This window comes from Monodon monoceros, unplaced genomic scaffold, assembly GCF_005190385.1.
Source record: "Monodon monoceros isolate NGI ecotype Baffin Bay Population unplaced genomic scaffold, NGI_Narwhal_1 Super_Scaffold_2, whole genome shotgun sequence".
NCBI lineage: Eukaryota > Metazoa > Chordata > Mammalia > Artiodactyla > Monodontidae > Monodon > Monodon monoceros.
In genome coordinates this window covers 81991045-82018062 of record NW_021703776.1, presented here as the reverse complement: position 1 = coordinate 82018062, position 27018 = coordinate 81991045, and the positions used below count along the sequence as shown (strand labels likewise).

The following is a 27018-nucleotide window of genomic DNA, read 5'->3' as shown; positions in this document are numbered from 1 at the left end:
AGGTGCTAGAGAAAGGATTTGAGATTGCTCAGCTCCTCTTAGTAATTCTCTTTCTCTGGTATGTGTATTGCCCTTGAACCTTCTGTTCCATGCATGACTCAGTCTCCCTTTCGGTTTTAAGGTCCTGTTACTCCTGCCTCAACATGCTACTTTGTTTGCCATCCTAGCAGGGAGGGTAAACTGGTTCAGTGTCATTTCAGCAAGTCCAAGCCTGTTTCTCAAATGGTACTGGTAATTAATTAATTTCCTGGCATTTTTAGTTGGCTAACTTGAAGAAAGCTGGAATTTTTCATTCTGAAATATCATTCTTGCTTTCCAAATACCACTAATCATGTCTAGAAGAAATTTTGCCATCATTTCCCATTTTCCTGTCTTGGTATTTATTCTGTGACTATCACTTGCATGAGGATCTCAAGATAAAAAGACATGCATGGGGAGCATTGACACTAGAATGGGCCAGTATGGGGGTGTCTTCTTGCTGAAGTCATTAGTTAGAGCTTGGTTACTCTCCATTATGCACATCAGATGAAAAGGGTTGCACTTCTCAGCGCACCACTAGGATTACGGGGCTTGAGGATTAGTGACCATAAAATTACTCAAAAGTATAGTGGAAGGCTCTTGGGCATATATCTGGAGAAAACTATAATTCGAAAAGATACATGCACCCCAATACATGCAATAGTGCAGTAGTTCATAGGAGCGCTATTTACAATAGCCAAGACACAGAAGCCACCTAAATGTCCATGTAAAGATGAATGGATAAAGATGTGATATATACATAATAGGGTACTACTCAGCCATAAAAAAGAATGAAATAATGCCATTTGCAGCAACATGGATGGACCTAGAGATTATCATACTAAGTAAATCAGAAAGAGAAAGACAAATACCATATGATATCACTTATGTGTGGAGTCTAATGACACAAATGAACTTAATTACAAAACAGAAACAGACTCACAGACATAGAGAACAAACATGATTACCAAAGGGGAAAGGGATCAGGGAGGGATAAATTACTAACATAGCATTGTAAATCAACTATACTTGGATTATTTAAAATTTAAAAAAAAGGGCTTCCCCGGTGGCTCAGTGGTTGAGAGTCCGCCTGCCGATGCAGGAGACACAGGTTCGTGCCCCAGTCTGGGAGGATCCCACATGCCGCGGAGCGGCTGGGCCCGTGAGCCATGGCTGCTGAGCCTGCACGTCCGGAGCCTGTGCTCCGCAACGGGAGAGGCCACAACAGTGAGAGGCCCGCGTACTGAAAAAAATAAATTAATTTTTTAAAAAAAGTATAGGAAGGATTGGGATGGTGGGACTAGAAGCCAGAAAATAGAACCTACAAAAATAGTGGCAGTTTTGAATGAATGAATATAAATAAATAAGTGTAAATGAATATAAAAACAACGCAGAAATATTAAGTGCCGGGAGGACTGAGGCAGAAACAGAAAATAGTTCTAGTTTTTAAGGAGGTTTGTTTGTTTGTTTGTTTAAAAATCTGTTTCTTTGGGCTTAATCACCAGGGACACTTAAGTTAAACATTTGGCTGAAGCGCTTGACACCAGAGCAGTTGCTGACAGGATTGGGAGCAGAAGCTGAGTTGATTCGAGAGATTGTGGCCTATCGCTCATTTCACCATGTCTCACCACAGTTCTCCTGTACTTGAATTTTGGTTTCAATACTTTTTCTCATGTTACGAAAGATGCTAAGAGTGGAGTTATCATTTCTCTTCCAGATTTAACCACGATTTCTGGTTGAAGAAGGGTAGTATTGAACAACATGTAAGGCATTAAGATAGCAAAAGAATCTTGAGTCTCCAGCATTATCCTAAGTTTATCTCTTTCCTGTCGTCTTAGTCCCTTATAATAATACACCACACAGTGACTTCTCTGGGGTTACGCATCTTCCACCTTCGTGACATTGGGAAGCAGGAGTGATCGGGCTCACTCACCAAGGCTGCCTCCTTATAGTCAGTATTGATTCGGAAATAGAGAAATGTAATGCTTTTATTGAGGCATGTTAAATTCACAGAGCAAATGGCAGAATTACAATAAAACTAGAAGACCTTCTTTACTTTCCTTACATTTTTAGGATGGAGGGAGACTAGAAGAAAGCCTCTGTTGAATCAAGTCCTAGAGTCTAAATCAAGGTTCTTAGTGATGTTTCAGACCTTATAATAGCTGGGGAAATCCAGATGTAGGCTCTTAAGGAGATAGCTCTTATTACCTTCTTTTATGTTGAATCACTGTTAGTGGTTCCCTCCCTGACTTTTAACCATTACAAGAAGGAGAGAGAGCTTTCTTCTGACATTGAATGCTAGGCTATAGGCTGTGCTCCCTTAATTTTTCTGAGCCAAAGAGAGGGCCACAGAAGGGTGAGCATATTAGGATGTGCTTTCTTTTCCACTGTTTTTAGCTTAGCCTCATGTTCAGTTACCAAAAACTATTATGAAGACTGACAAAAAAGAATGAAGCTGGCATCAGCTGGTTTCTTGATGACAATCTTAGATAAAGGAAGCCTTTTGAAAAAACAGGGTCAAATGAATATTGGGCTATTCGTGCCACCTAGGCATCTCATTGCTTGCCTGAGGACCAAGACCTGCTTCCTCCTCCTCCCTTTCTTCATGCCTTAACCCTTTCCTCTCTCCTCTCCCTCCTCCTCCCACAGGAGGAAACCTTGAGCAGCCTGTTCAACTAGAAAATCGCTTATTGAGACTCACTTTCTGGACTGGGCTTTATAAACAAAATCTGCTCTTGGGAAAGAATGAGGAAACCAGGGTACCTAAGTTAGCTCAGCTCATAGAGTTAAAATGATCAACCTTAGGTGAATATGCTTGCTTTTTTACTTTGAGGGTTCTGGCTTTCTTTTATTTATGTCAAGGACTTTAACCAGGTTTTGTTGTTTTTTGATTTTTTGGCCACGGGATTTTAGTTCCCCGACCAGGGATTGAACCCGTGCCCCTTACAGTGGAAGCACAGAGTCTTTTTTTTTTTTTTTTTTTTTAATTTTATTTATTTATTTATGGCTGCATTGGGTCTTTGTTGCTGTGTGCGGGCTTTCTCTAGTTGTGGCGAGCAGAAGCTACTCTTTGTTGCAGTGTGCGGGCTTCTCATTGTGGTGGCTTCTCTTGTTGTGGCGCGCAGGCTCAGTAGTTGTGGTGCACGGGCTTAGTTGCTCCGCAGCATGTGGAATCTTCCCGGACCAGGGCTCGAACCCACATCCCCTGCATTGGCAGGCGGATTCTTAACCACTGCGCCACCAGAGAAGTCCGAAGCGCAGAGTCTTAACCACTGGACTGCCAGGGAATAGCCAAGTTTTCTTGTTGTAGCAGCCTACATTTGTCAAATACTATTTTATTCACTGTTCTATTATCCTAAGCACTTTACATATAGGAATTGATTTAATCTTCAGAACATCATGGGGTAGATAATGGATGAGGAAACTGAGGCAGATTGGTAACTTGCTCAAGGATACAGTGTAACCAAGATTCAGACCTAAGCAGTTTTTCTCCAACACCCACTCTTTAACAACCACACAGCTTATAATTATTCTCATGTACAATAGTTAATATTTACTCTTGAGTTACAGAAAGATTGAAAGTGGGGTCAAGAGATGATGGAGAGAGCAGAGCTGGGACAGTTCTCGGTATACCTCAAGGTTGTGGTTGCTTTTCAACATATTATATCTTTCTCATGAGTCAGGGACCAACCTACCTTTTCTTTTCTAGTGCTGAGGAATGTAAACAAGTTTGCTGGGCCTTGCGAGACTTCACCAGGTTGTTTCGATAGCTCATACTCCTGCACTGTGCCTGTCACCCAGGTGAGTGGTATATAGTTCCCAGCTTTTCCCCTGGCTGTTGGAAGTACTTGGGGATAGGCGTAGGTTTTTAATGCCCATCATGGGACTAGTACTATAGCTAGAGTCAGGGAAGGACGTAACAGTTTAACGCTGCTGCACAGCTGAGAAATGCACAGGCCTGATTTTCTTGGGTCAAGGCAGCCAAATAATTGTCAGCTTCTTTTGGATGCCAGTTTTACCCCCATAAGAAAGTTATTGTTGCAGAATATCTCAAGATAATTCCTCCCCTCTTCTCTTTACAGATATTTCTAGCATGGTAAGTATGTGTGGTAACAAATGAATATTTTTCAACCTGGCAACTGTTGGTGAAAACAGTGCTGACCTAAAGTAGACCGTGATACATGGCACTGCCTTCCTAAAACTGATCTTTCAGATTTGATAAATAAAGATGCTTGTTCTTATCATTTTTTACAATTTTAACGCTGAAATGCTAGGTTTTTGACCACGGCAGGAGGTAAAGGAAAAGAGCTAGCCTCTGTGTCTAGCCCCTGATCATCAGTTTTCTCCGTTTGCTTCTGATTCTGAAGTAAAGCAAGAAGCTTAGCTGAGGAAGGAAAGGACTGGGTGGTGGGGTCTGGGTGCCAGTTTCTTGACTGAAAGAAGAAAGGCATCTCTCCTGTAAGCCCACCCTTTGATGTCTTAAGCAGAATTTATTCTCCCTGGAGGCAATTCTCGATGAATGTGCAGCCCTCTCACTGGTGGTTTTGTGATTAAATGAATTTGCGGGTGAAGATGCTGTTGAGCAATGCCTCACCATACCAGAAATTATTTCTAAACTTTGGTTCTTTGATGAGTAGTGATATCATTTGGGATCCTCAGGTTTTGCAGTGTCTGTAATAGTAGAGTCTAAATCAGTGGCTCTTAAACCTTTTCTTAGTAGGCAAAGCCTTCTTTCAAAATAAAATCTTGCATGAAACCCCAATACTTTAAAAGACTTAAATGGAGGTTTTCTGGTTGGCTTTGGAGTGGGCAGCCTGGACCTGCTGGCTTACTCTTTACCCCCACATATTATCACTGAGGACACTCAGAATTGGAAAAGCACCACAGATGGTATTTCATTAAAACAGTAGCTCCTTTAAAATCACAAGTGAAAAAATCCAACTTCTTTTTTTTTTTTTTTTTTAAACTGAGTTCTTACAGCAGAGGCCAGAATGAGGTGCCTGAGCAAGTATAGAAACTTCTGTCTTGAGGTTGACTTTCTGAAGTATTTGCTGTCTCCTGGACCACAGTTATTGACTATCTTCTCTCTTTTGTCAGGAATGTCTTTTTTAATTAGAAGACAGGAAGAAAACAAAAACCAGACTGTGTCCCACAATCAGAAACCTCCATTGTGGCAGAGGGGCCTTCACCGCCACCAGGGCCTCCCGCCAGACAGGGAGAGACTCCAGCCTTCCAAGGCCATCCTGAGGAGTTCCTGTTTGGGGGTGTGAGGGAAAATCAGCGCGGTTTAAAAAAGATGGCTGCGGCCTGTGCAGCGTGGTGGGAGGTGAGCTGGTTTCCTGGTGAACTTGTTTCTAAAAGGAAAAATAATTTTAAAGAAATAAAAAAGAAAAAAAAAAAAGGAAAACTAAACTGAAATCAGAACTGAAACATTCTCCTGGTAGCAAATGACATGCACACATACGTACACGTACCTACACACACACGCACACACACACATGCTAACATGCATGTGTGCACACAGAAAAATAAAAGTACAAAACTTTCTGTGAAACAAAAACGTTTACTTAGGGAAGTGGGAATTCAAATGAATTAAATAACTAATTGGAAGGAAAGGGTCAGGATCATCTCTTAAGGTTTTCTGCTGTTTTGTCCTTTCCTTCTCTCCCACCCTCTCTTCTTTCCCTTTCCCCCTCCCCCTCCTCTTTTAATGAAAGTTAGTAGAAATTTTTCCTACTGTCCCAACTGTTTTCTTCTCACCTTTAGAATTCTTCAGACAAGGAGAAATAAGCAAGGAGCCTGTTCTGTTTTATATCATGGTCATATCAATGATACTAGGACCTGCCAGGGCCAAAATTCATGTATATCCCCATCCTGACCCTATTCAGTCTCTTAAGTCCACTTCCCACCTACATTGGGTTGTTGTCATCTTTGGAGAGAAGAGCCAAAATTAGGGTGAGTGGGATATAAATATATATTCTAAGTTGTAGTTTTTTTAAGATTTTTTTTCTTTTTTTTTTAATTAATTTTTCACCCGTAGACATGAGAGAGGAAAACAGAGGGTGGGAGAATGGAAAAAAGTGTTTACAGGGCTAACTGTAGTTTACTAAAAAATGCAGAAATTATTTGACTTCATGGGGAGTGAGGCAGAATAGGGAGGCCCAAAGCAAGTCCTAATATTTTATAGGAGTTGCAGCCCTGCACAGGCATTAGATATTAGGGCACTGTTCTGTCTGGTGTTGTAGCCATCACAAGAACAAATCAACAGCAACCAAAAAAAAAAACCAATAAATTTTAAAAATTTAATCAGTGTTTGTTTTTACTTCATTTCACTGCCTCATAGATCTGAAATGGTATGGCTAAACCTCCTGAGTGAATAGTCTTAGTTGTTCTCTAATAGGCATCTGGGTACAGAGTTTGAAATTCAGGCCCCTGCCATTACTGCCCCAGACCCTTCATATTTCAGGGGAGTGGCTCTTTCTGCATCTTTTATTCTTCTGGTTTACCCTAAAACTCCTCCTGCTACATTCTGTCCTTTCATATGGCCTCAGTGGGAAGGAGGTTGGGTGACTTGGCATATTAAACAAAATGTAGCATATTCTTTTTACAGTGGGCACCCAAGTAGATTGTTTCCTAACCTACTGAGTACTTATTTGATCTTAAAAAAAACAACCCCGTAATGAAGTGTCATTGACATGCAATAAGCTGTACATGTTTAAGGTTTACATGTTTAAGGTATACAGTTGATAAGCTTTGACATAGGATACACCTGTGTATGTATGTATGTAAAAAATTATTTTTTTAATTAATTAATTTTATTTATTTATTTTTGGCTGTGTTGGGTAATAGCCTTCCCTGGTGGTGCAGTGGTTAAGAATCCGCCTGCCAATACAGGGGACACGGGTTCGAGCCCTGGTCCGGGAAGATCCCACATGCCGCGGAGCAAGTAAGCCCGTGTGCCACAACTACTGAGCCTGCGCTATAGAGCCCGCGAGCCACAACTACTGAGCCCGTGTGCCACAAGTACTGAAGCCCACGCGCCTAGAGCCCATGCTCCACAACAAGAGAAAAGATAGTGAACATACCCTTTACTCCCAAAAGTTTCTTCGTGCCTCTTCCCACCCTTTCCCATGCCCAAGTAGCCACTGATCTGCTTTCCATCACTGTGAATTAGTTTGCGTTTTCTTGAGTTTTATATAAATGAGATCACACAGTATATTATAGTAATTGGGCTTTGAGCTAATAACCTTGACCACAGAGTTGCATCTAGTATTTGGAATCCATGAAACAAACCTCCCTGCATAACATCAATGGTACTCAGAGTTTGATTCTCTAAAAAGGCAATATTGGAAGGGGAGAAAAAAACTTGAATATGGAACGGTGTTTGGAGTAAGATTATCAAATTCTGGGGATCAGCACGTTGCCCTCACCATCCTGCTCATTTTCTGGTTAGACAGTAAAACTTTGAAGCCTAGTCCAACCCTAGGTCCTTGCAATGACCAGTTGACTTTTCTCTGTTTAAGGATTTTGGCTTTTATCACCAAAAGCTGTGTCTAGGACTGGAAAACATGTGGAAGGGTTAATATAACTCTCCCCAGCCACTAAAAAGTAGCCTTTGGAATACATATCCTAGTGTATGTCAAGAACATCCTCTCCACAGCTATAGCTTTGAAATCCAGAACTCTTATTAATGGTTCTCACTGCTTACTCTTCAGTGTTAAAAGATTGGTTCAGACTAATTCTTACAAATAGTCTTGTTACTTTTGGGCATAGCAAGGATACCCACCTAAATTTCAATTTAACAGGGAACTGTTTGGGATCAGGTACCCTAATGTAGATATTGTGTTCCTGCTTGACATTGTCTAGCGGGAGTAGAATGAGAGTCTTACCTAAGTAAGCACCTGAACTTACCTAAGTCAGAAAGTTCCCATGGATCTGCTCCCTTATTTCCGTGATTGACTTAGCCAAGAAATTTTAGTCATGATTATGTGAAACACAAATCACCCGTTGGGGCTATTCCCAGCAAAATTGTACTAAACTAAAGTAACTTGTAATTTTTATGTACCTGTTCTATAAAGATCAATAACTGAGAATGTAAGATAAATAAGACAGGAACTTTTGAATGGCATCAAGACCTCATGAATGTGTCCATCTTGTGTAGCCTGGGTGCTAAATCGTTTTACAGGGATGAAAGCCAAAATCCAGAAAAGTTAAACATTCAAGATTATGCAACAAGGTATGCCTGATTTTTGTGAGATGTATTACTAGCAAATGAGAAAGTTGCCTGTGAGAACATTCCTCTGACAAAAATGGGGAAAAGCTGTCAATATTTCTCTCCTACTCGACAAAGACTGAAAAGTTCTTTAGGTCAGTGAAAAGCTGAATAAGGGGAAGGAGTCTTGAATTAAAAGGGAATATTTTGTTGGGTACAAGGATGAACCTGGTGGGGATGAGGGGCCTGCAGGAAGGATGTAAGGTAAACTGCAGGGTGCTAGAGGGGTGTATTCATCCCCAGGGCCATAAGCATCAGTACTCCGTGGATTCCAACTTAAACACTAGCAGAGGCCACTACCAACCAGAACTTTAGCGTAGCTAGGGAGCAGCGCATAGCAACGCGTTGTCCTGCCTTTAAGCTCTGGAACTTAACAGTATCTGTTATTTTGGGCGGGGAGGGGTAGTGTTCATCCACCACTGGCTACAACACACAGATCTACAAGAAATGATGGCAGGTATGCTGTTTTTTTGTTTCTGCTTTCATTGTTGTTTTATTTTTAAGCAATCAAAATATAAGTAGAAGCCCAAGGAAGATTTTCAGCAGCCACTGAGCTTCCTGCAGTGTTGCAGAAGTCAGTCAGATGTTCCTGCCAAGCTTTGTAATTCATCAACTCGATATGACTGGTGAGAATGACACTTAACCTCAGTGTCTTCCTTACAAAAACCGTGAGAAACACATCAGATAAATCCCAAATGAGGGACATTCTAAAATGTACCCTCAAAGCCATCTAAGTCATCAAAAACAAGGGAAGTCTGAGAAACTGTGAGACCAGTGGTGGCTAGTGAGACATAATGACTAAATGTAATGTGATCATTTGGATGGGATGCTAGAGCAGAAAAAGAGTATGCGATAAAAACTAATGAAATCTGAATAAAGAATGGAATTTAGTTAATAATGATGTATTCATTTTGTTTCATTAGTTGTGACAAATGTTCCATAGTAATGTAAGGTATAATGTAAGATGTTAACAACTGGGGAAACTGGCTGTGGGTTATATAGGCACTCTATTAGCAACTTTCCTGTAAATCTGAGACTATTCTAAATTTGTTTATTTAAAAAAAAAATCACTAAAATCTGCCCAGGGCACTTAACCATATAAAGATGCTAAGCCTTGTTCATAATGAGAAATGGTAGAGATACTATTTCTCACCTATCAGGTTGGCAAAAATCCAAAAAGCTGACACTATAACCTGTTGAGACAGTGGGGAAACAGCCACGCTCAGAGATTTATCAGAATTTTGCCAATATCTAGCAAAGTTAGACACATATTTATCCTTTGGCCCAGAAATCCCATTTCTGTGGAGCCATCCTAAAGATATACAGGCAAAAATATGAAAATACATAAATACGCACAAGCCTATCCACTACAGCGTTATGTATAATAACTAAAGATCGGAAACAATTCCAGTACCCACAAGTCAAAAGTAGTCGAAACAAAAACCTGTATCCAATTAAGCCTCTAGAATCCAGGGTCCAGATCAAAGTACCAATTTACAGAAAACACAGGAGACAAAATATGTTAACACAACAGATGCAGTCAGGAGCATCTAGGCAAAAACAAAATGCAGAACAAAAAATGCAATTTCTTCCACAATTAAATGGCAAGGGAATAAAATTTCTCTAGTTGTCTTAAATTTTTAAATGCTAGATATTTGATAAAAATTAATTAGGTGCGATATTGTCGTTCTTTTAGGACGTGCTTGTCTTTTAGAGATATATACTGTTTATACCTGAAATATGTCTAGGATTTGCTTCAAAATAATCTCAGGGTGGGGGTGTGGTTGGGAGTTTAGATGAGAAAGACTATGAATTGATTATTGTTGGAGCTACTACATGGGAATTTCATACCATTCTCCCTACTTTCACAACCGTTTAAAACATTCCCTAATAAAAAGAGCAGAATTGTTCAGGTCAGAAAATTAACGTCTATGAGCCAGATTCAAACAGTGAGCTACCAATTTGTATGCATTGTCCTAATATGTTTAATAGCATATGAGTATACATGAGGGTGACAGATTGTAATGGTCCCTAGTTGAAATCCAGCCCTTCCTTTTTCACCACTTCTTACAGGAATTGATTTGGACAGGATTTTAGATTCTGCACACATTTAAAAGTCCACGCCCTTGCTTCAGCCGGCTTCCTCCTGGAAAGCAAAGCCAGCCAGCTGAGTGCTCATGAAGGCCCCACTGACTCATCAGCCTGGAAGGCGAGCCCTCCCTGTGTCGGCGGCCCCAGAGCAGGAGGGCAGGTGCTGGGGGAAAGAGGGCCAGCTGGTATGAGACATACGGTCTAGTAGAATAGCATGGGAACAACCGGTACTAGAAAATAATAGCTGAGTCTGTTTTTTAATATTTATTAATCCAAAAATACGTAAAATTCCACTTTCTACCCCAGGTTCTTAGACTCTGAAGGGAGGTAGCTGCCAGCCTTAAGTATCTGGTGTAATACCTAAGTGCTCATCTCTGTCTCTGGAGGAAGAAAGATGAGGAAGTGGGGCTCAAGCTAGGGAGCCCCAATATCCGGTCCAGGCCCTGCAGAGGACCTGCCAGGGAGACCTGACCCACAGCACTTGGCTCTTTTTGCCAGAAGAAATGGGGGCAACCACAAGTATGGGTCACTCTGGGGCAACTCCCTCTGTACAACTAGGCCCCCTGGAGCCAGGGGGAGTTCTTTCCCTCCTCACTGGTGCCGATGGCTCAGTTCCCCCAGTTCCCCCACCCAGCCCAGGAGAGGCATATCCAGGAAGACAGAGTCCTCAAAGCAAAATTGGCTTCCAGTTTCCATCAGCTTTTAAGGAGAACCTGGAACTCAGGCCTCTTTTCCCTCTTCTTTGTGACCCAGATCCACTTCCAGAGAACCCAGAGATAGAACCCTGCCGCCCACCAGGTGCCCACTGAGGCCATCGCACCTCCACATCAGTCTGCACAGCCACCCTGGAAGCCTGGGCCAGTCACTGCAGCCGCATTACTGCATGCCGACCGGGTGCATGGGCCAGGGCCCCTGGCCAGCACTGAGGCCTGCCACAGGAGGGGCTTGGGCCACAGGCTGCAGCTGCTGCTGGGACTGCCAGATGTGATGGAGCTCCTTGAACTGTTCTACCATGCGGTCTTTGAGGTCTGGGTTTGAGATCTGTAGCCGGATGCTATCAGCCGACCAAGAAAGCTCCCCTGAGAACATCTCCAGCAGCAGCCGAGCTGCTACAGGCACCACCTGGGGGGCAAAGAGGAGAAAGGACAGGGAGAACCTTGGCAGGGCTGTCCAACCCAGCTGTGCATGCAGGGGTCAGGTGGTGGGCTGCATCCACCAGGAAGATGGGGCACCAACTTCTACTTCATAAAAAGGCTGCTTATGTGTGGGCAGCACTGATCCTTGATTAACTCTGACCACTGAGTTTACACCACCCAGAGGGCCCTGCGCCTCTACCCTGGGTGGGGCAAGGGCCTAGCCCCAGGATTCCCCAATATTCAAACCAAAGCAGAGTTGGGGGGTGGGAGGTGGGAGTATACCTGTACAGTGATGAGCAGCTTCTCTCGGGGTTTGCGATCAGGCCACTCCTCCCCAAAGCAGAAGAAGATCTCAAACGGTGGTGGGGTGTTGGTCTGGCCCTTCTGGAACAGGATGAGCTCTGCATTGAGATTGAGACCCTTAATCAGAGGCTGGCACCATGCCCCTGGATGAAAGGAGACCAAGAGGAACACGACATGGGGCCCTCACCATTGAGAAAATGCTCCAGGCTGAAGAGCTTGGTCTTGACCTCCCGCTGGATGGGGTTGGGGTGTGAGCCATGGGCTGAGGCGCAGGGCCCGCTCCAGAACACCTTGCACTGGCACAGGCGGATGGCATACAGATCCTGGCCTTGTAGCTGGAGGATGAGCCCGCGGTCCAGGACATCCAGCAGCTGGTTGGTATAAAAGCGCTGCTTGTCGCTGGGGATGTCCTCGGGGCTGGGGAAGCGCACTTGTTCTAGGCTCACAGGGCCAAAGAGCTCCACCTGCTCCTGGGTGGCCTCCAGCTGGCTGTAGAAGAGCCGGCAGCCATGGGGGTTGCTGATGGTGAGGGCCCGGGGTGGCCTCCCCCGGTACTGGAACTTGATCTCCAGGTCGGTCACTGTAGGGCAGAGGGGCAGCCCCACCCCACCCGTGAGCCCCACGCCTCCCCATTCTGCAGCCCACTGACTTTCTCTGCCCTCTCTGCCCCATGGCCAGGCCATCTTCAGCTCTCCCACTTCCTTCCTCCACCCAAGCAGGGACTGGCGTGGGCTTTTTTGTTCTCCTCGTCATCCTCCACGTTCCCAGCGCTGCTTTTCCCAGCCCAGCCCCCCCGGGGTCCTTACGAGGCAGCATGTGAGGGCTGATCAGCAGGTCGGGCAGGAGTTGTTCGCCTGTGGGGGGCAGGCTGGCAGCCAGGGTCCCAGGCTGTGGGCTTGGCAGGACCTCAGAAAGCAGCTCCCCATAGTCAGCAGGGTTGCCAGGGGCAGGGCCCAGGAGGCTGGGGTCTGGAGCAGGGGGACCCAGCACCACAGGCGGCTGGAGAGTGGGTGGCCACTTGACATCCTCTTTGGATAAAGAATAGGGTGCCATGGGGGGACCGGGCTGCACTGCTTCTACGGAAGGTGGCGGCGGACAAAGCTTCAATGCCACTTCCAGGAGCTGCCTCCCAGGCCCACCTACTCCCAGCCCTGGGCCGCCCCCCAGCCTCCCTTCAGCCCCCTCCCAGGTACCCGTGGTACCTGCAGCTCCTCCTTATACTAAACCCCCAACCACACCGCCTCCCAGCCCCACCTGTGAGGCTCAGGCTTGGTAACATCCTCTGGAGCTGAAAGGAAGACACAGGCAAAGGAGGAGGGAGGAGGTCAGAGAGAGAGAAGGGAGGACAGGTTATTAAATTGATCTGATGCTAAAGAATGAGACCCACAAGGCAATTCCCTGGTCTTCCGCTTAGGCGAGGCCAGAACCTGCCTCCAGGCCCAGCTCGGCCATCCCAGGCACGTCAGTAGGCTCTCAGCGCCCCAGTTTCCGCCTTCTGCAGGTGGTAATACCTACTAAGCCCCAACTGCTGAGGGCAAGACCATGTGTGAGCATACTTTATACCAACAAAGTCCCAGGGAGGTTCAAGGTGGTGACTTTGTTCCTGTCTCCAGAATCCCGAGAGAAGAAACTCAGAGAAGAGCTGCAGAAACAGCAGCAGGGCTCCAGAGGAATGGAACTGCTCCATCCTACAGCAGAGTAGGACAGCAGAAATGCCCTAGCAAGGCCCACTGCATCAGCGCAGGCAGACACTGCGAAGAGTGGCCCCGGAGCTCACCTCTTCCTCTTCCTCCTCCTCCTCCTCTCCTGTACCGGGAGTGTAATCCTCACTGGGCTGTGACTCTGCAGAGTGAGGGAGAGAAAAGAAGGAGTTCAGTGGGGGAGGAGGAGGAAGGCCACCAGGGCTCCATGTGGCAGCTCCTGCTGTGGCTTCTCCCCCTGCCCAGAGCTGCCCGAACAGAGTGAGTGAAGGGCCGCACAGCCACCAGCAATCACTAGGGATGCCCCTGACCCCACGGCACTCTGCTCCTTGGGCCACCCGACCTACATTCACTGGAGCCAAGAACCAAGAACAAGGATGGGTTGAGGAAGACAAACCTGGGGGCCTGGTCCATGCCAAGCCATTCCTGGCCTCACAAATGATCCACTCCTGGGAGCCCTGGATGTTGTGACCTAGCAGCATGCCCCCGACCACTGCTCGTTGGAGGGCCCCCTGGCCCTTCCTGCATAGCCTCCCCGGTGTCCCACACAGGCCCAGACAGGATACCTGCAGGAGTGGGGCCGTTGGAGCGGACCTCATAGATCTTGTAGGGCTGAGGCGGCATGTCCCGGGGCCCATCATAGATGAGGCGAAAGTCACGGCTCTTGTTAAGGGCACAGCGCAGGTTGGCCTTCCACTTGGCCGGATCGGCCTCGTCCACCCCCTCGGTGTACTTTCCTGTCTCCTTGGCCCAGGCCTAGGTCAGGAAGACAAGACAGGCGACCACAGAGAACCTCACCCCTCACAAAAGCCCCTCCTGGCCAGTGGGAGTCGCTGCTGTGCGGTGAAACCTTCAGCGACACACTGGTGGAGCCCAAGTGTCCGTTTGCAAGGTGGGAGACAGGAGGCCAGTCCCTTGGGGCTCCAACAAGCGAAAGGAAATCTAGGTGCTTTGAAGGGCATTGTACTCACTGGTCCTACGGTGGCAAATAGGTACAGTCTCTGAGGAGGATGGGGTAACATGGTGGATAAGAGCATGGGATCTGGAGCAGAACTGAATCCGGAATCTGCCACCGCCCGCTGTGTGCCAGGGCGGGTTACTTTGCCTCTCTTTGCTTTGATCTCCCCAACACAGTGCCTACCTCGCAGTGTGGCGGTGAAGACTCAGGACTAATGCACATAAACTCTCTGAACTGTGTCTGCACTTGGGATGGACTCCGTACACTTCAGCTGTTGGTATTATTATAATTATCATAATTATGATTATTTTTTGGCCTCGCTGCACAGCTTGCGGGATCTCAGTTCCCTGACCAGGGATTGAACCCGGGCGGTGGCAGTGAAAGTACCAAATCCTAACCACTATAGACCACCAGGGAACTCCTGGTGTTATTATTTTGGAGGGCAGTTTGGTTGATATCAAGATTACAAATGTTTCTGCCCTTGAACCCAGCAATTTGGCTTCTGGGAATTTATCCTACGGATGCAGAAGCATCCGCACAGAAGTCTGCACGTACGAGGTTATTCACTGCAGCTGTTTACAAAAGAAAAAGACCCCAAATAATCTAAATGTCCATTAATGGGAGCTGGTTAAATTATGGCCAACCCATAGAATGGAATACTGGGCAGCAAGAAAAAAAAAAACAAAAACAGGGAAGTTTTGATACACTAACATGTTGTAATCTTCAAGAAATGAGGTACAGAAGAGTATGTAAACATCTACCATTTTTGTCAAAAGTTGGGGAAAGCATAGGTATACATTTGCTTGTATATGCACAAAAATCTCTCAGGAAGGATAAACAAGAAACTGATAATACTAATTGCCCCAAAGGAGGGGGTTGGGTGCCTGGGGGACAGTCTCCCGTAAGGGAGACTTTTTGCTGTTAACCATTTTGCACTTCTTAAATGTTGAATTGTATGACCATGTTACCTATTCAAAAATAAGAAATGGATTTGAAAGGAACCTTGAAAAGGTAAATACCAAATGCAAAGACTAAGAAATACATAGCCAAAGCTTTAAAACAAAGCATTCCCTTTGACCCAGAAATGTTTAATGAGGAACTAACCCCAAAGAAAATCATTTAAGATGTGCCATGGGTAAGAGTTTAGAGGGCGTCCATGGCAATGTGGTCTTCAACACAAGAGACCCTGAAAGCCACCTGAGGTGTCCAAAAACTGGGACTGGGTGACTAAAGTGTGCTAACCCCTCCAATGGAACATTCAGTGGTCACTAAAGGTGCTGTGGCATTTGTTGGAGAGGAAAGCTAGTCCTGATGTTGGGTGAAAAATACAGGTTATAAAATAGAATCTATGGTTTGATTCCATGTTTGCACTTCATATACACACACATGCAGAAAACTGGAAATGTAAGCAAAAAATATTCACAGTAGTTACCTCCTAGTATTAAGATTAAGGGGGAATTCTGTGGTGTTCTTTTAGCGTCTGTGTACACCAAACGTGCACCCTGGACAGGCACTCACGTGTGATGAAAATGACACAAGAACAAGGAGGAAGAGACAGAGTTACAGGAAGGTCTCCTGGGGGGGTCCCTCAGTCCTCACCTTGCTCTGGGGATCAGGTTAGAAAGATGTGCACTGTGATGATGCCTGCGGCCCCTTAGCCCAGGACTGGGGTCACCTGCAGCAAGGCAGCTAGGAGAGTGGCCAGTCTGAGATGTAGAGGGAGTTCTCTTCTAGGGAGGGGGGCCTCAGAGGTCCAGGCGGTACGCCTGTCCAGGGCTTACCTTGAAGATGGTGTTATCTCCATCCTGGCTGGGGCCGTGCCGCGTGGCATGGCGCCAGGGGATATAGAAGCATTTCTTTTCCCCATTGACCCACTGAAGCCCCGGGTACTGGCAGCTGTTCACCTGGGCCACCAGCCAGGGCTTCAGCCGTACGCGGCGGGGCGGAGGAAGGGCAGCGGGGGCAGGCTGGTTCATGGCAAAGGCGTCTGCCAGAGAGAGCAGAGGGGGAGCACATCAGCGCGTCAGCTGGCCGTTCCCTGCAGCAGGGGATGTGTGGGCGCTCGGGGGGGCCGAGGCACGGGCCGGGCCGTTAGGGCTTTCCCTTCCTCCAGCACGGGCGGCCGGAGTCACTGCCGTCCATCCAGGTGCTCAAGTCAGTTCTCCTCTCCAGCCACCAGCTTTCCTGTCAGGGTCCCTGCATGTGGGCTTTGTGTTTGGGGGGAATGAAGGAGGGGGTGTACAGCTCTAGTGGATGCTGTGGGTGCCCCACCGGGACGCCCCGTGCCAGGCAGGGCATCAATTCCCCCGCTGCTGTGAGGCCGGCACAGCACAGAGCCACCCTCGCTGCCTCACTCCCAGGCTGGGCCCACCCTCCACTCTGGGGGGACAGCCCACAGCCAGTGGGTGACTGACACACGGGGACGGAAGGCTGGTTCCCTGGCTTCAGGTGGAGCAAATGTGTGCTCCAGGCTCCTCAAGGGCTCGGGCTGAAGGCAGTCTCCAGCTGAGGCCACATCCTTGCTTAGATTTCTTCCTGCCCCACCCCTGCTCCCTCCCTCTCCTCCAGAGAACCCCTCACCAAACCACCTTCTAGGAAACCCGGCTAAGACAAAGGTAGAACCTGTGAGCCAGGGTCAGAGACAGAAAGGACCAAGCCATCATAGACCCCCATTCTGAGACTCAGAGGGGACTCTGTCTCTGGTCAAGGAAGGAACAAAGAGCTGAGCCACGATGAGAAATCAGGCTGCCTCCCGCCCAGGGCTCTAGTTTCTGAGCACATGTGAGTTAGATGGGTGTGCAAGCATGTGTGTAAGAGGGCACACACTGCCCCGGCACCATGCTCCTCTCCCACTTCCTTGGTACCACTGTCCCTCGCAGAAGATGCTCCACAAGTAATGGAGAGGGAGTGGTAGCGATGAGGATGGCGTGGGCCAGGGTCTTTTCCAGAGGTCGTGCTTCCTGGAACAAAGGTGCCCACACTTGGCCTCTGGGGTGGGCACCCCAGCACTCACATGCCCCTCTCCAGAGTGCCATGGGCGGTCCTGAACTCTTCACCATTGAGATGAGTGGTTTGGGGCTCTTACTCAGCCTCGCACTGCCTCATCCCCATCTCGTTCACCTTCCAGGTGGGGGGGGGCAAAACCTCTTCGAGGCCAGGAGTGCCTCCTGCTCTTCTTCCTCACCACTCGCCCCCCTCCCAGACACCCGGCCATTCAGTGGACCAAAATAGGACTTAAGAAATACCAACCAGATGTTGGAAGCATCTGTCCTCCAGCTGTTTATTCCCCCCACCCCCGCCCCACAACCAGCCCTGCTCTCCCCAGGATCCTCCTCTGACTCAAGGGTGAGACCAGACCCAAGAGGAAGGCTGCAGGGGCTGTGATGCAGGTGAGGGTCTCAGGGAGGCAGGCCTGTCAGGGAAGAAATGACTGAAGGAAATGGGATGTCTGGGTAGGTGAAGTGAACACTCAGTGGGGTGGGAATGAGAGGTACCACCATGTGACAAAGAGACTAGGGTTGAAGTCAACACCCGGACAGCCTCTACTGAGACAGACTAGACCCAGGTTGAAGAACTTCCTAACAGCTAAAGCCACCCAACCACAGGCCAGACTGCTGCTGGGAGCAATGGCTTCTGGGAGTACACAAGCCCTGGCGGGTTTCCTGGCCTGCACTGGGACACACACACACACACACACACACACACACACACACACACCATCCTCCCAGGCCTGCCCCAGTACCTTGTTGGGTTGTGGCAGGTAAATGCCACCTCGACGTCGCTAAGGTGTCTCATCCGCAAGCCTCTCCTCAGAGCAGTGCCCAGTGCTGGGCCGGGACAGGGAAGGCAGGAGAGCGTCCAGCCCTGCCCCCAGGCTTCAGAAGATGGGTGGCTCGGTTCCCTTTTCTGCACTAGCCTCCACCCAGCCCCAAGGGAAATGAAAGTGGCCAGACCGGACAACTCGGAAACCTGACTCACTGTGAGCTGGGGGAGGGAAGGGATGTGGAGAGAATCACATTTGGGTCCCCCAGACCAAATTCTCAATCTCTCACCTTGTAGCCCATCCCCCAACCCCCAAGCCCACTGGCAGTCATTGTACATTGTGTGGTTCACAGCACTGGAGAGCCTCACCCAATATGTATTTGTAGCATCCCCACCCTCCCAAAGGCCTGGGTCCTAGAATAGAAGGGTGGCAGTCACCAGTAGCAGGCCATTCTGGCTAAGAGAAGGTGGACAGAGGAAAGCTCTGTTGACCAGAGGACAAGGCAAGCTTTCCTGATGACCCACACACATGGTCAGCCCGCAGCTGTGCCATAGGTGGTGGTGCAGCTGGGAGGCCAGAAAGGTCGAGTCCTCTGCCCAGGGCAAGGAGGAAATCAGGGAGAGGAACACTGCCTGGCCTGGAACAACACTGCTTTTCAACACAAAGATGTTGAAATTATAACACTGACCTCTTGACAGTAAGGTGCAACCCCTTCAAGCAGTACAGGGAGGGGCTGTGGAGAGAGCCTCCCATGACAAGCCTGACCAGGGCCAAGAGAGGGTCTGCCCAGCATGCCACAGAAGGGTCTTCAGCCACAGGGGGTTTGCCTGCCTCCAGGTGCACCAGGACCAGGCTCAGCATCAGCTCCCCAAGGTGGCTTCCTCCCACAGGGAGACAGGCTTAGATCTGATTCACACTATCCCAATGCCTGGAGTTCCGAATTTCGGTGCCTTTGTGCTCCATCCCTGCTTTCCCTCCACGTAGAAGCAGCCGCCCAGATTCCCAGGGTGTCCCAGAAGCTATAGCACAGCCCTGAGAAATTCCATCCTACACCCCCTACCTGCTGCTGGGAAGAGGACTTGATTTTCCATCAGAGGGCAGGCTAGTCAGGGGGTCTGCCCTGATCCTTGACAGCTGAGCCGGTCTGCAGCCCTCAGACCTAGCCTTGTGGAGTTGAGCACCGGAAGAGGGGAAAGGCGGAAGTGCATGCATCAGCTTCCATGGGAACATCAAAGGAGGTGTGGCCTGCTGAGGACCCGAGGAAGCCCCCAGAGGTGAAGAGGCAGCCCAGGAGCTCCTCCTGAGGGGGCGAGGCCCCACACCTCCTGAAGTCCCAGGAGCCAGCCACCAGAGGAGCCTGGAACATTGTGGGCACCAGGGACCCCCTAGGGGAGGAAGCTCTGCGGCCCTCAATAGTGGGCAGATCAGAAAGCCCTTGCACCTCCTGAGTTTATCTGATTCAGACGTCTCCCCACAAACTCCACACCAAGCTCCTGGAGAAGGCAAGGGGTTCCCTGCCGCGGCAAGACCTTAAGCCCCGCCCTCTCATGGTGAGTTGACCACACCCTGAGAATAGCTGAGGCTCTGGGACAGCTGATGCGGCGAAAGAAGCTTCTCTCGGCTTCATTTGGGGCGCACGTTGGGGTAAGGCCAAGGCGCAGGGGGAAAACCCCAAGATGGGGCCTTTAGGTAGAAAAGGGTGGTTTCCCATGGCTTCTCTTGACTTGCTGGAAGCCCCAGCGCCCTAGCCCGATAGCTCTGCTCTGGCCCAGCTGCCCCTCCCGAGGGGCTCTAGCTTCCTGCATCGGCCCCGCCCTCGTCCTTACTGGTCCAGGTCACTCGTCCCAGCTCTGGGCGCTCGTGGAACTCAGGCCCGGCCCTGCCCTCTGGACCGCCCCCGCAGGTGCTCCCCGGGTGGCTTGCCCGCGCCTCCTGGGCCAGCCCACAGAACCACCACCCCCCTACCCCGCCCGGGGCGCTGGCTTAGGGTCTGCCTCTCTCGGACCGCTTCTCTGGCTGGTGGCGCCCCCGCCCTCGTCCCCGCTCTGATGTGCCCAGGGTGGCGGCGTGGGCGGGAAAGTCCCTCTCGCCCCTGATCCCGAGTGCCGGATCCGGCGGCTCTGGGGTCGCGGAGACAACCCCGGCGCAGGTGTTCACCATCTCCTATCCCGCATCATGGTCACGCTGGTCTCACTTTCCTTCCACTTTTAGACTCTTAACTGTTTCGTTTCTAAGTTCGGGGGAACTAGTCTAAGAAGTATCACGCCCGTGGTTCCTCTCTGTTAGAGGAGGGTCAGCGCCTTCTTTTCTCGGCCACGAGTCGAAGGACGGCCGGCGCCTCTGCCTGACACCATCTTACTACACACTCTCTGCCCGAATTCTTGCCATTGGCCTTAAGATCCAGGGAGGATGAACCTTTTTAAACCTCATTCTCTTACTCGAAAGGATGAGAGGTGCCAGGGGAAGAGGGATTGGAGTGCACAGAAAGGGGGAATCGGGGCTTGCCCCTCCCATGGCCCAAGCCGGGAGCCCGGGCGCTGCCCATCCTTGGCGGTGGCGAGACGAAGGGAGAGAAGCAGCAGAGCTGGCGCCCCTGGCAGCAGTGCCTACTCCGCCGCCCGCGCCTCCGGGCTCCCCGGGCGCCTTCGGGACGAAGGCTGCTGGTGCAGGGCACCCCACGCTAATCAGGACGTAGGAGGCATCTTGGAGGCCGCCAGAACGGCGGGGCGCGCCCTGCCTTACGCGACCCCCCCCGCGTCCCCCCGTCACCGAGCTCCGGCGCCAGGAGAAGCCGGCGCTGACCCCTCCCGCGCGCCCGCCCCGCTCCGGTCCCCCTCCCGCCGCCAGCGGGTGCTCCGCGGGCGCGGAGAGGAGCGCGCGGCAGCCGGGACCTACCTGTCTGCGGTGCGCCCGCTTGGCTGCGCCCGGGAGCACGGGCCAGGCGGTGGGGCCGAGCTGCGCCCTCCCGAAGCCGCGCTTGTCTGTCCGCCCGCCCTCCCGGCACTTCCGCATCACCGCCCCCGCCCCTGGGCCGAGGCCGCCGAGCCTGGGTGCGCGGGCAGCGCCCCGCCCTGCCCCGCGAAGCCACCGTGGGGTCCCCGCGCAGACCCAGCGACCGAGGGGCCGGGCTGAGCCTCGGGCCAGGCTGGTCCCCCTGCAGCCGAGGGCCTGGGGGAGACGCCAGGCGGCGAGGTAGCCTTGACTGAGTACTGGGCTCCTTCAGCAATCGGGAAGCGCGAAAAAGTCGTTCGACACCCCTAGCCCCCCACCCCACCCTGCCGCGGTGCTCGGCTGGGCCCGGGAGCTTCCCAGCCTGTCCCTCCGGGAGCTCAAGATCGGTGCGCACATTGGCGATCAACCGAGCCACGTACCAGCGCGGTGGGGCGGACTGATAGCCCCCGGCCCTCGCCCGCCAGCCTGCGAACTCTACCGAGGGTCACTGGCACCCAGCCGAGGGTCGCTGGCACCCAGACTCAGACAACCCCTCCACGACGTGCCTGCAGACAGGGATCCTCAGGCTACTCTGTTCCTTTCTAATTCTCAACCTTCGCACCTGCCTGCCCCAGGTCCCCTCCCTGATCACCTTCCGGGTCTCTCAGGGTCAGCTCCTTGGTCGCTTGTCCCACCCCTTCACTCACCGCTATGTTGACTACCCGTCTGCCGTTCTGAACGCTTTTCGGTTCCACACGTGGGCCTCCTCGCTGGCCTCAACCTTCACACAACCTGTTCCCTCTTCAGAATCATTCTTCGTTTGGGAACACCTGCTCGTCTTCAAATGTTGCCTCAGCATCACCTCCTTTGGAAAGCTTACCTTGACTTCCGTTCCTAGGTCGGGTTCCCAGCCTCTGAGGCTCGTCCTCGCTGGTTTTCACTTAGGATTTTAATGTCTGATTCCCACTGGAATCAGCTTACTCAGGGACCACTCCTGTCTTTTCGTCTTCTATTTTCTATAGTAATTTTTAATTAAAATATTTTTAAACGAAGGAAATTTACATCAGTTGATTAAATTTTAGGTAGAAACTAAAATACATAAGTTCTAAAAAAAACACTATCTGCACTTTAAAGTTTAGAGCCTGTATTTTTTAACAAATACAGCCGTATTAGTTAGTTGATGAATCAGAACTTTGACCTTCCCCTCCCCTCTCCATCTCTGCAGGAATACCGAGGTTGGTCTTTACCCCTGATCTGTAATCATGACTCTTCATGTGTTGTCTGTTTTTCTTCTCTCCTGCATCTCTCTCCCTCTCCCCCACTCTTGCATAGCCCTAATATAAGAGGGAATATAATTATATGTATTTTATTATTTGTATCTGCTGAATCTTTCACTATTTTATATTTTTAAAATTTAAAGTGTGGATGCAGAAAATGAGGATAGGGAGATTGTTTTTTCTTTCTTTCTTTAAATGTGAAACTGCTATTTACTTGAAAATGGTTGCCCCCAAAATGCGAACCTTTTTCATTGGAGGTCAGTTGTGCTTAATAGAAAGTATTCTGCGTTGGACTAGAAAATATATCTGGAGCAATAGTCAAGAGGAGCCTTCTTTTATTGTTAGATGCACCACACACAGCTTCAGGGAGCGTGAGACTAGGATTCTGCACTCTGCCTCCCCACGATCCCGTGTCCTCAGGTGAGGTCTCCCCCACTTGGGGTCTCTGAACTTTGTCAAGAACCATTCAGGGGCTGTGTGTAGAAGAAGGGGCACTGCCCTTGAGCTTGCATCCAACTCTGTTGCATTCAAGCTCAGCGACCTTAGGCAGGTCCTGTGACTCTCATTCCCTGTGGTAAAAGGGAGGTGATGTTATCGAGATCGCAACATTGGCGTGATGCTCCAAGGATAGGGGCTATGCAGGGGCTCCGCTCGGCTTGGGTCCTGCCTTCCCCAGACCAGGGGAACCTGAACCGAGAACCACTCTGGGCCATAGACATGGCATAAGGAGGAAGGGGTGAGGACAGAGAGCACCACTCAGGTTCTTCCAAAATCAAAGGGTCCCCTTGCTTCTGGATGCTGTCTTATGGTGAAGTACAAGCAGAGGGGAAGTGAGACTACGCTGGTGACCCCCATGGGATCACTCCCGGTTCCCCGCAGTGGGGCCGGGGTACACGGGGAACGAGGAGACTCGGCCTCCACAGCCCCAGGAGCCTCAGCAGAGACGTGTATCCAGGCCTCTTATTCCCAGTGGTGAGACGGCCCCTGCCCTGACTTCCCCTGGCCAGGGCATCAGACAGGGTGCGGTGAGAGGCCTGATTCCTGTAGAAGCCACCACGCGTGTGCATCTGTGTATGGGGATGGGGGAGCCACATCACCAAAGGGAACCGAAAGAAGCTCAGGGTGAGTGGTGGGGAGAGAAGGTGGAGATCCAGCAGGCAGCTGGACAAGACCCCCTCCCAACTCTGGACCTGCCCCCCTCAACACAGGCCTGGGCAGATGACAGCTGGTTTTGCCCCCAGTACCTCCCATCCAGGAGACCCATCCCCTCAGTCTGGGCTGTCGGGCTTCCCCAGGCTGGCCTGGTCCTCAGATGTCCTTCTGTTTCTAGGAACTTGCTGGCGAGACACCGGGCTCTGGACTCGAACAGGGCTGAGTCACGCCCTGGCTCTACCACTCGGGGATTGTGTGACTTTGAGCAAATCTCGGACTCTCTTGGAAGCCCCATTTCCTGCCTGTAAGGTGAGAATGATAACATCACGGTCACAGTTGGACTGTGAGGCCTAAATTTAACAAATGCTCAGTGAGCACCTCCTACGTACCAGGAGAAAGTGGCAAACCAAAGTCTACTTTGTCTAAACACCCTGCCTTCCTGGAGCTCCCATTCTATGGAGCGAGCTAGACAATAAATGCTTCAGTGACAAAATTGGGGGGGCGGGGCGCTTCGTGGGTTGTTGCACAGTCAGAGCAGAGGCGCCACATGATCTGACTTAGGGTTTTACACGGCCACTCTGGCTCCTGCCTGTAAAGCACATAATATGACACGCGAAAGTGGCAGCTTCACGGCTACCGATGCCCAGGACGCCACAGCTGGGGCTTCCTTCCCCTTTCTTACTAAATGCTGCGTCCTCAGAGCATTCTGAGGTGTGAGCTGGAAGTCCCCCGCTTGGCCAGCACTGTCACGCAGACGCCTCTAGACCTCATATCCCACCCCACCCCCTTCCAAATCTGCACTCTATCTCTTCAAATGGCCTGTGTCCCAGGAAGCTACACAGCCACCCTTGTCCATCCCAGGTCCTGGCTCTGTGCTCCTTTAACCCTGTTGAGAACAAATGCTACTTCCCTTTTCCTTCGTGGTCAGCCCCTCTCCCCTCCCTAATCCTCTGAAATCTGGCTCCCACCCCCTTTCCCACGGATTCTGCTCTGGACCTTGGACCCAGAGCTCCAGCCGTCCCTGAGACCCCCAGGTACGCCTCAGAAACTCCAGTCTCTGCATGTCTTCTTTACTTAAACTCTCAGATCCTGAGGTTTCACTGTTGCCTGGGTTTCTCACCATCCACTGTAAATAAATGCCCTGGGATTTCGCTCCTAGCTCAGCTCGGTGCCTTAGCATCCTCCTGCACCCCGCGCTGCCTCGCCCCTGCCCTGCCTCTCAGTGCAGTCGTCATTGGTCCTTCTGCTGATTCTTCCCCCACTTGTATCTTCCACCACGACACCAGGATGCCTCTTGCCCAGATCGTCATCTCGCCGCTACCCTTGGTCTGATTCAGACACTTCTAAAATCTACTTAGCTCAGTGTTTTGCTCAAACCACTTCCCTCCCCAGTACTGGGCTTTATCAAGGAAGGGGCTGGGGCCAGAGCCTCCATCCTTCCTGCCTGTCTGGAGGACTCACTTGAGAGCATGCAGCACTTGGACAAGGAGGAAAAGGAAGAGAAGGAAGTCCAACCTGGAAACCACAGTCTTCCAGGGCTCCTGCAATGGGAATGACTGAGCCCCTGCTTTGTGGGGACAGAGGCCACCCCAGCCCTGCAAGAACCAGCTGTGGACTTCAGTGTCCTCTCTTGTCCCAAACAGACTTGGTTGAAGCCCAGAGTCCATAGGTGCCCCCACCGGGGAGAGGGATCCCACCCAGATGCACGAGGACCACCCGTCATTGATGTGGGATGCAGGGGGTCCCGTGGCTTATCAGCCCAATTCATCTCAAGCTCCTGCAACTTAGAACCAGGGCTCGGGATCCCCCCTGGGGCAGGACTGTTGTGCCTCTAAGGTGGGAAAGGAGGAGAGACTCAGTTGTGTCCAGGATGGCAGGGTCAGCCCAATGGCATGGGGGGGGGGCTCTTCTCAGCTCACATCTGGACCTCAGGATGGTGGAAAGACGACAGAACCACCCTGGATGGAAGGGGACTCTGGGGATGGCTCTGGGAGTCCAGAGGAGGCACTCTCTGGCCTGGAGTGAGGTGTGAGGTTATGGGAGGGGGCAGGGGGCATGATATTCGTCCCACATGGCCTCTCAACACTTCACCATGGGAGGGGGATGTCCCAGCTGCCCCTCTCTGGCCTCCTAAGGGGTGGGCTGGCTGGGGGTTGTGGTCTGAGGACCTCATGTATGTGGTAGAGGCAGGAGAAGGAGCTCTTGGGGGCCAGGAGCCAACAGAACTGTGGGAACAGGTGTTTGGTTCTTGCCAGCCAGGTACCCCTGGGCCAGGGCTACCACCCTGTAACAGTCAGACCTGGGGGCCCGAGATGGGGCTCCCCCAGGCTGCTCTGCTGCTTCTGTGGCCTCTGATGCTGGGGGCAGAAAGTCAAGAAAGCAGAGAGCCCTGAGGGCTGAAGGACCCCGGGGGGCTCCTAGAGTAGGACCACTCTGCTCTCTTGGGTCCTTCTAGAGAAGGAGGGTGTCAGGACTTGCTAGAGGGGAGTCTAGTGGGAGTTCTGACCAGGCCAGTGTCCTGGAATCTCTGTGTTTCACAGTTTTTCAAGTCAGGAGCCAGCTGGAGCTCTGATGCCCACCCAGGCCCCCTGTGCCAGGCCAACTGGGGCCATAAGGGTGCTGGTGGGCATGCAGGACCCAAGAGTCTCCACCGATCTGTGCCAGTCTGAGGACCAGTCTCCCCGATTTCTTTCAGCCTATTCTCCTCCCTTTCTCCTGGAGCAGCACTTCCAAAGCTGCAGGGAGGCTGACGTGACCTGACAGCTTGTCCAGGAGCCATCACCGGTGGTGGAGGTTGGGGTGAGATGGGAAGAAGAAAGGGACACCTGCTCAGGTAGGAAAGAACTTATGGGGGCTTCCTCGTCACCCCCCGACTCACTTCAAAAGCTGTGCTTTGCAGTAGCAGGTCACGGGAGTGCCTGAGAGGACTGGGCAAGAGGGTGGTGAGCGCAGGGATCCTGGGTCCACCTGGAACTCGGCCGTCTAGAGAGCAAGTGTGCTCAATCCTGCGTCCTCCTGCAGTTCAGGGACCATGGGGGTCAGGAAAGAGAGTAGGCCATGGGCCTCTTGCAGAGGGACAGCCCATCCCAAGCTATGGAGAAGAGCCAGGAGAAGCACCACCAGGCTGGTGAAGGCCCTGTTGGAACGGGGCGTGGTGTTCTGGAGAGGGCAGTCCACATGCTGGGCTGGCTGGAGGAGCAAATACAACCAGGTGATATTGATGAGCCCCTAAAACATGCAGGATACCACTGAGCACTTTTCATACATTATTGCATTTAACTGTCACAACCAGCCACCGTGACGTGGGCATCATTCGTACATATCCCCATTTACAAAGAAGCGAGTTGAGTTACTTCCTAACCTTGCAAACTTGAGTGAGTTACTCATCTTACTTCTTTGTATTCTTAGCATTATCTC

The 27018-nt window shown here is 50.6% G+C and overlaps 2 protein-coding genes across 10 annotated transcripts in view; one reads left to right on the top strand and one right to left on the bottom strand.

The window, feature by feature from the left end:
- Positions 1 to 5483, top strand: part of TNPO3 (transportin 3) — a 113419-nt gene extending 107936 nt beyond the window's left edge. For all 4 annotated transcript variants that reach the window (XM_029234044.1, XM_029234047.1, XM_029234046.1 and 1 more), the window contains 2 exons: positions 3728 to 3819; positions 5116 to 5483. In XM_029234044.1, the coding sequence (XP_029089877.1) occupies positions 3728 to 3788 (61 nt within the window). In that variant the 3' untranslated portion in view covers positions 3789 to 3819; positions 5116 to 5483. The remainder of the gene's footprint in view (positions 1 to 3727; positions 3820 to 5115) is intronic.
- A 4557-nt stretch (positions 5484 to 10040) lies between these two features.
- IRF5 (interferon regulatory factor 5) lies at positions 10041 to 21234 on the bottom strand. 6 transcript variants are annotated; one of them, XM_029234053.1, is made up of 9 exons: positions 18221 to 20949; positions 16260 to 16465; positions 14087 to 14276; positions 13598 to 13662; positions 13075 to 13108; positions 12627 to 12896; positions 12008 to 12400; positions 11800 to 11918; positions 10047 to 11503 (listed from the first exon to the last, which is right to left on the bottom strand). In XM_029234053.1, the coding sequence occupies exons 2-9, from the start codon at positions 16452 to 16454 to the stop codon at positions 11258 to 11260; spliced, it is 1512 nt and encodes a 503-aa protein (XP_029089886.1). In that variant the 5' UTR covers positions 16455 to 16465; positions 18221 to 20949; the 3' UTR covers positions 10047 to 11257. The 6 variants fall into 6 exon arrangements, with proteins under 6 accessions (XP_029089882.1, XP_029089883.1, XP_029089886.1 ...); XM_029234051.1 differs by having other exon boundaries at positions 19302 to 20949; XM_029234052.1 differs by lacking the exon at positions 18221 to 20949 and adding an exon at positions 21137 to 21234 and having other exon boundaries at positions 10048 to 11503.
- Between the last annotated feature and the right edge of the window lie 5784 nt (positions 21235 to 27018).

Coding starts and splice junctions, on each gene's coding strand:
- IRF5 (XM_029234049.1), bottom strand. CDS start 14,161: ATGATGGGCCCCGGGACATGCCGCCTCAGCCCTACAAGATCTATGAGG. Junction 11,919..12,007: donor CCTGGAGCATTTTCTCAATG/GTGAGGGCCCCA, acceptor ATCTCAATGCAG/AGCTCATCCTGTTCCAGAAG. Junction 11,504..11,799: donor AGCTGCTCATCACTGTACAG/GTATACTCCCAC, acceptor TTTGCCCCCCAG/GTGGTGCCTGTAGCAGCTCG.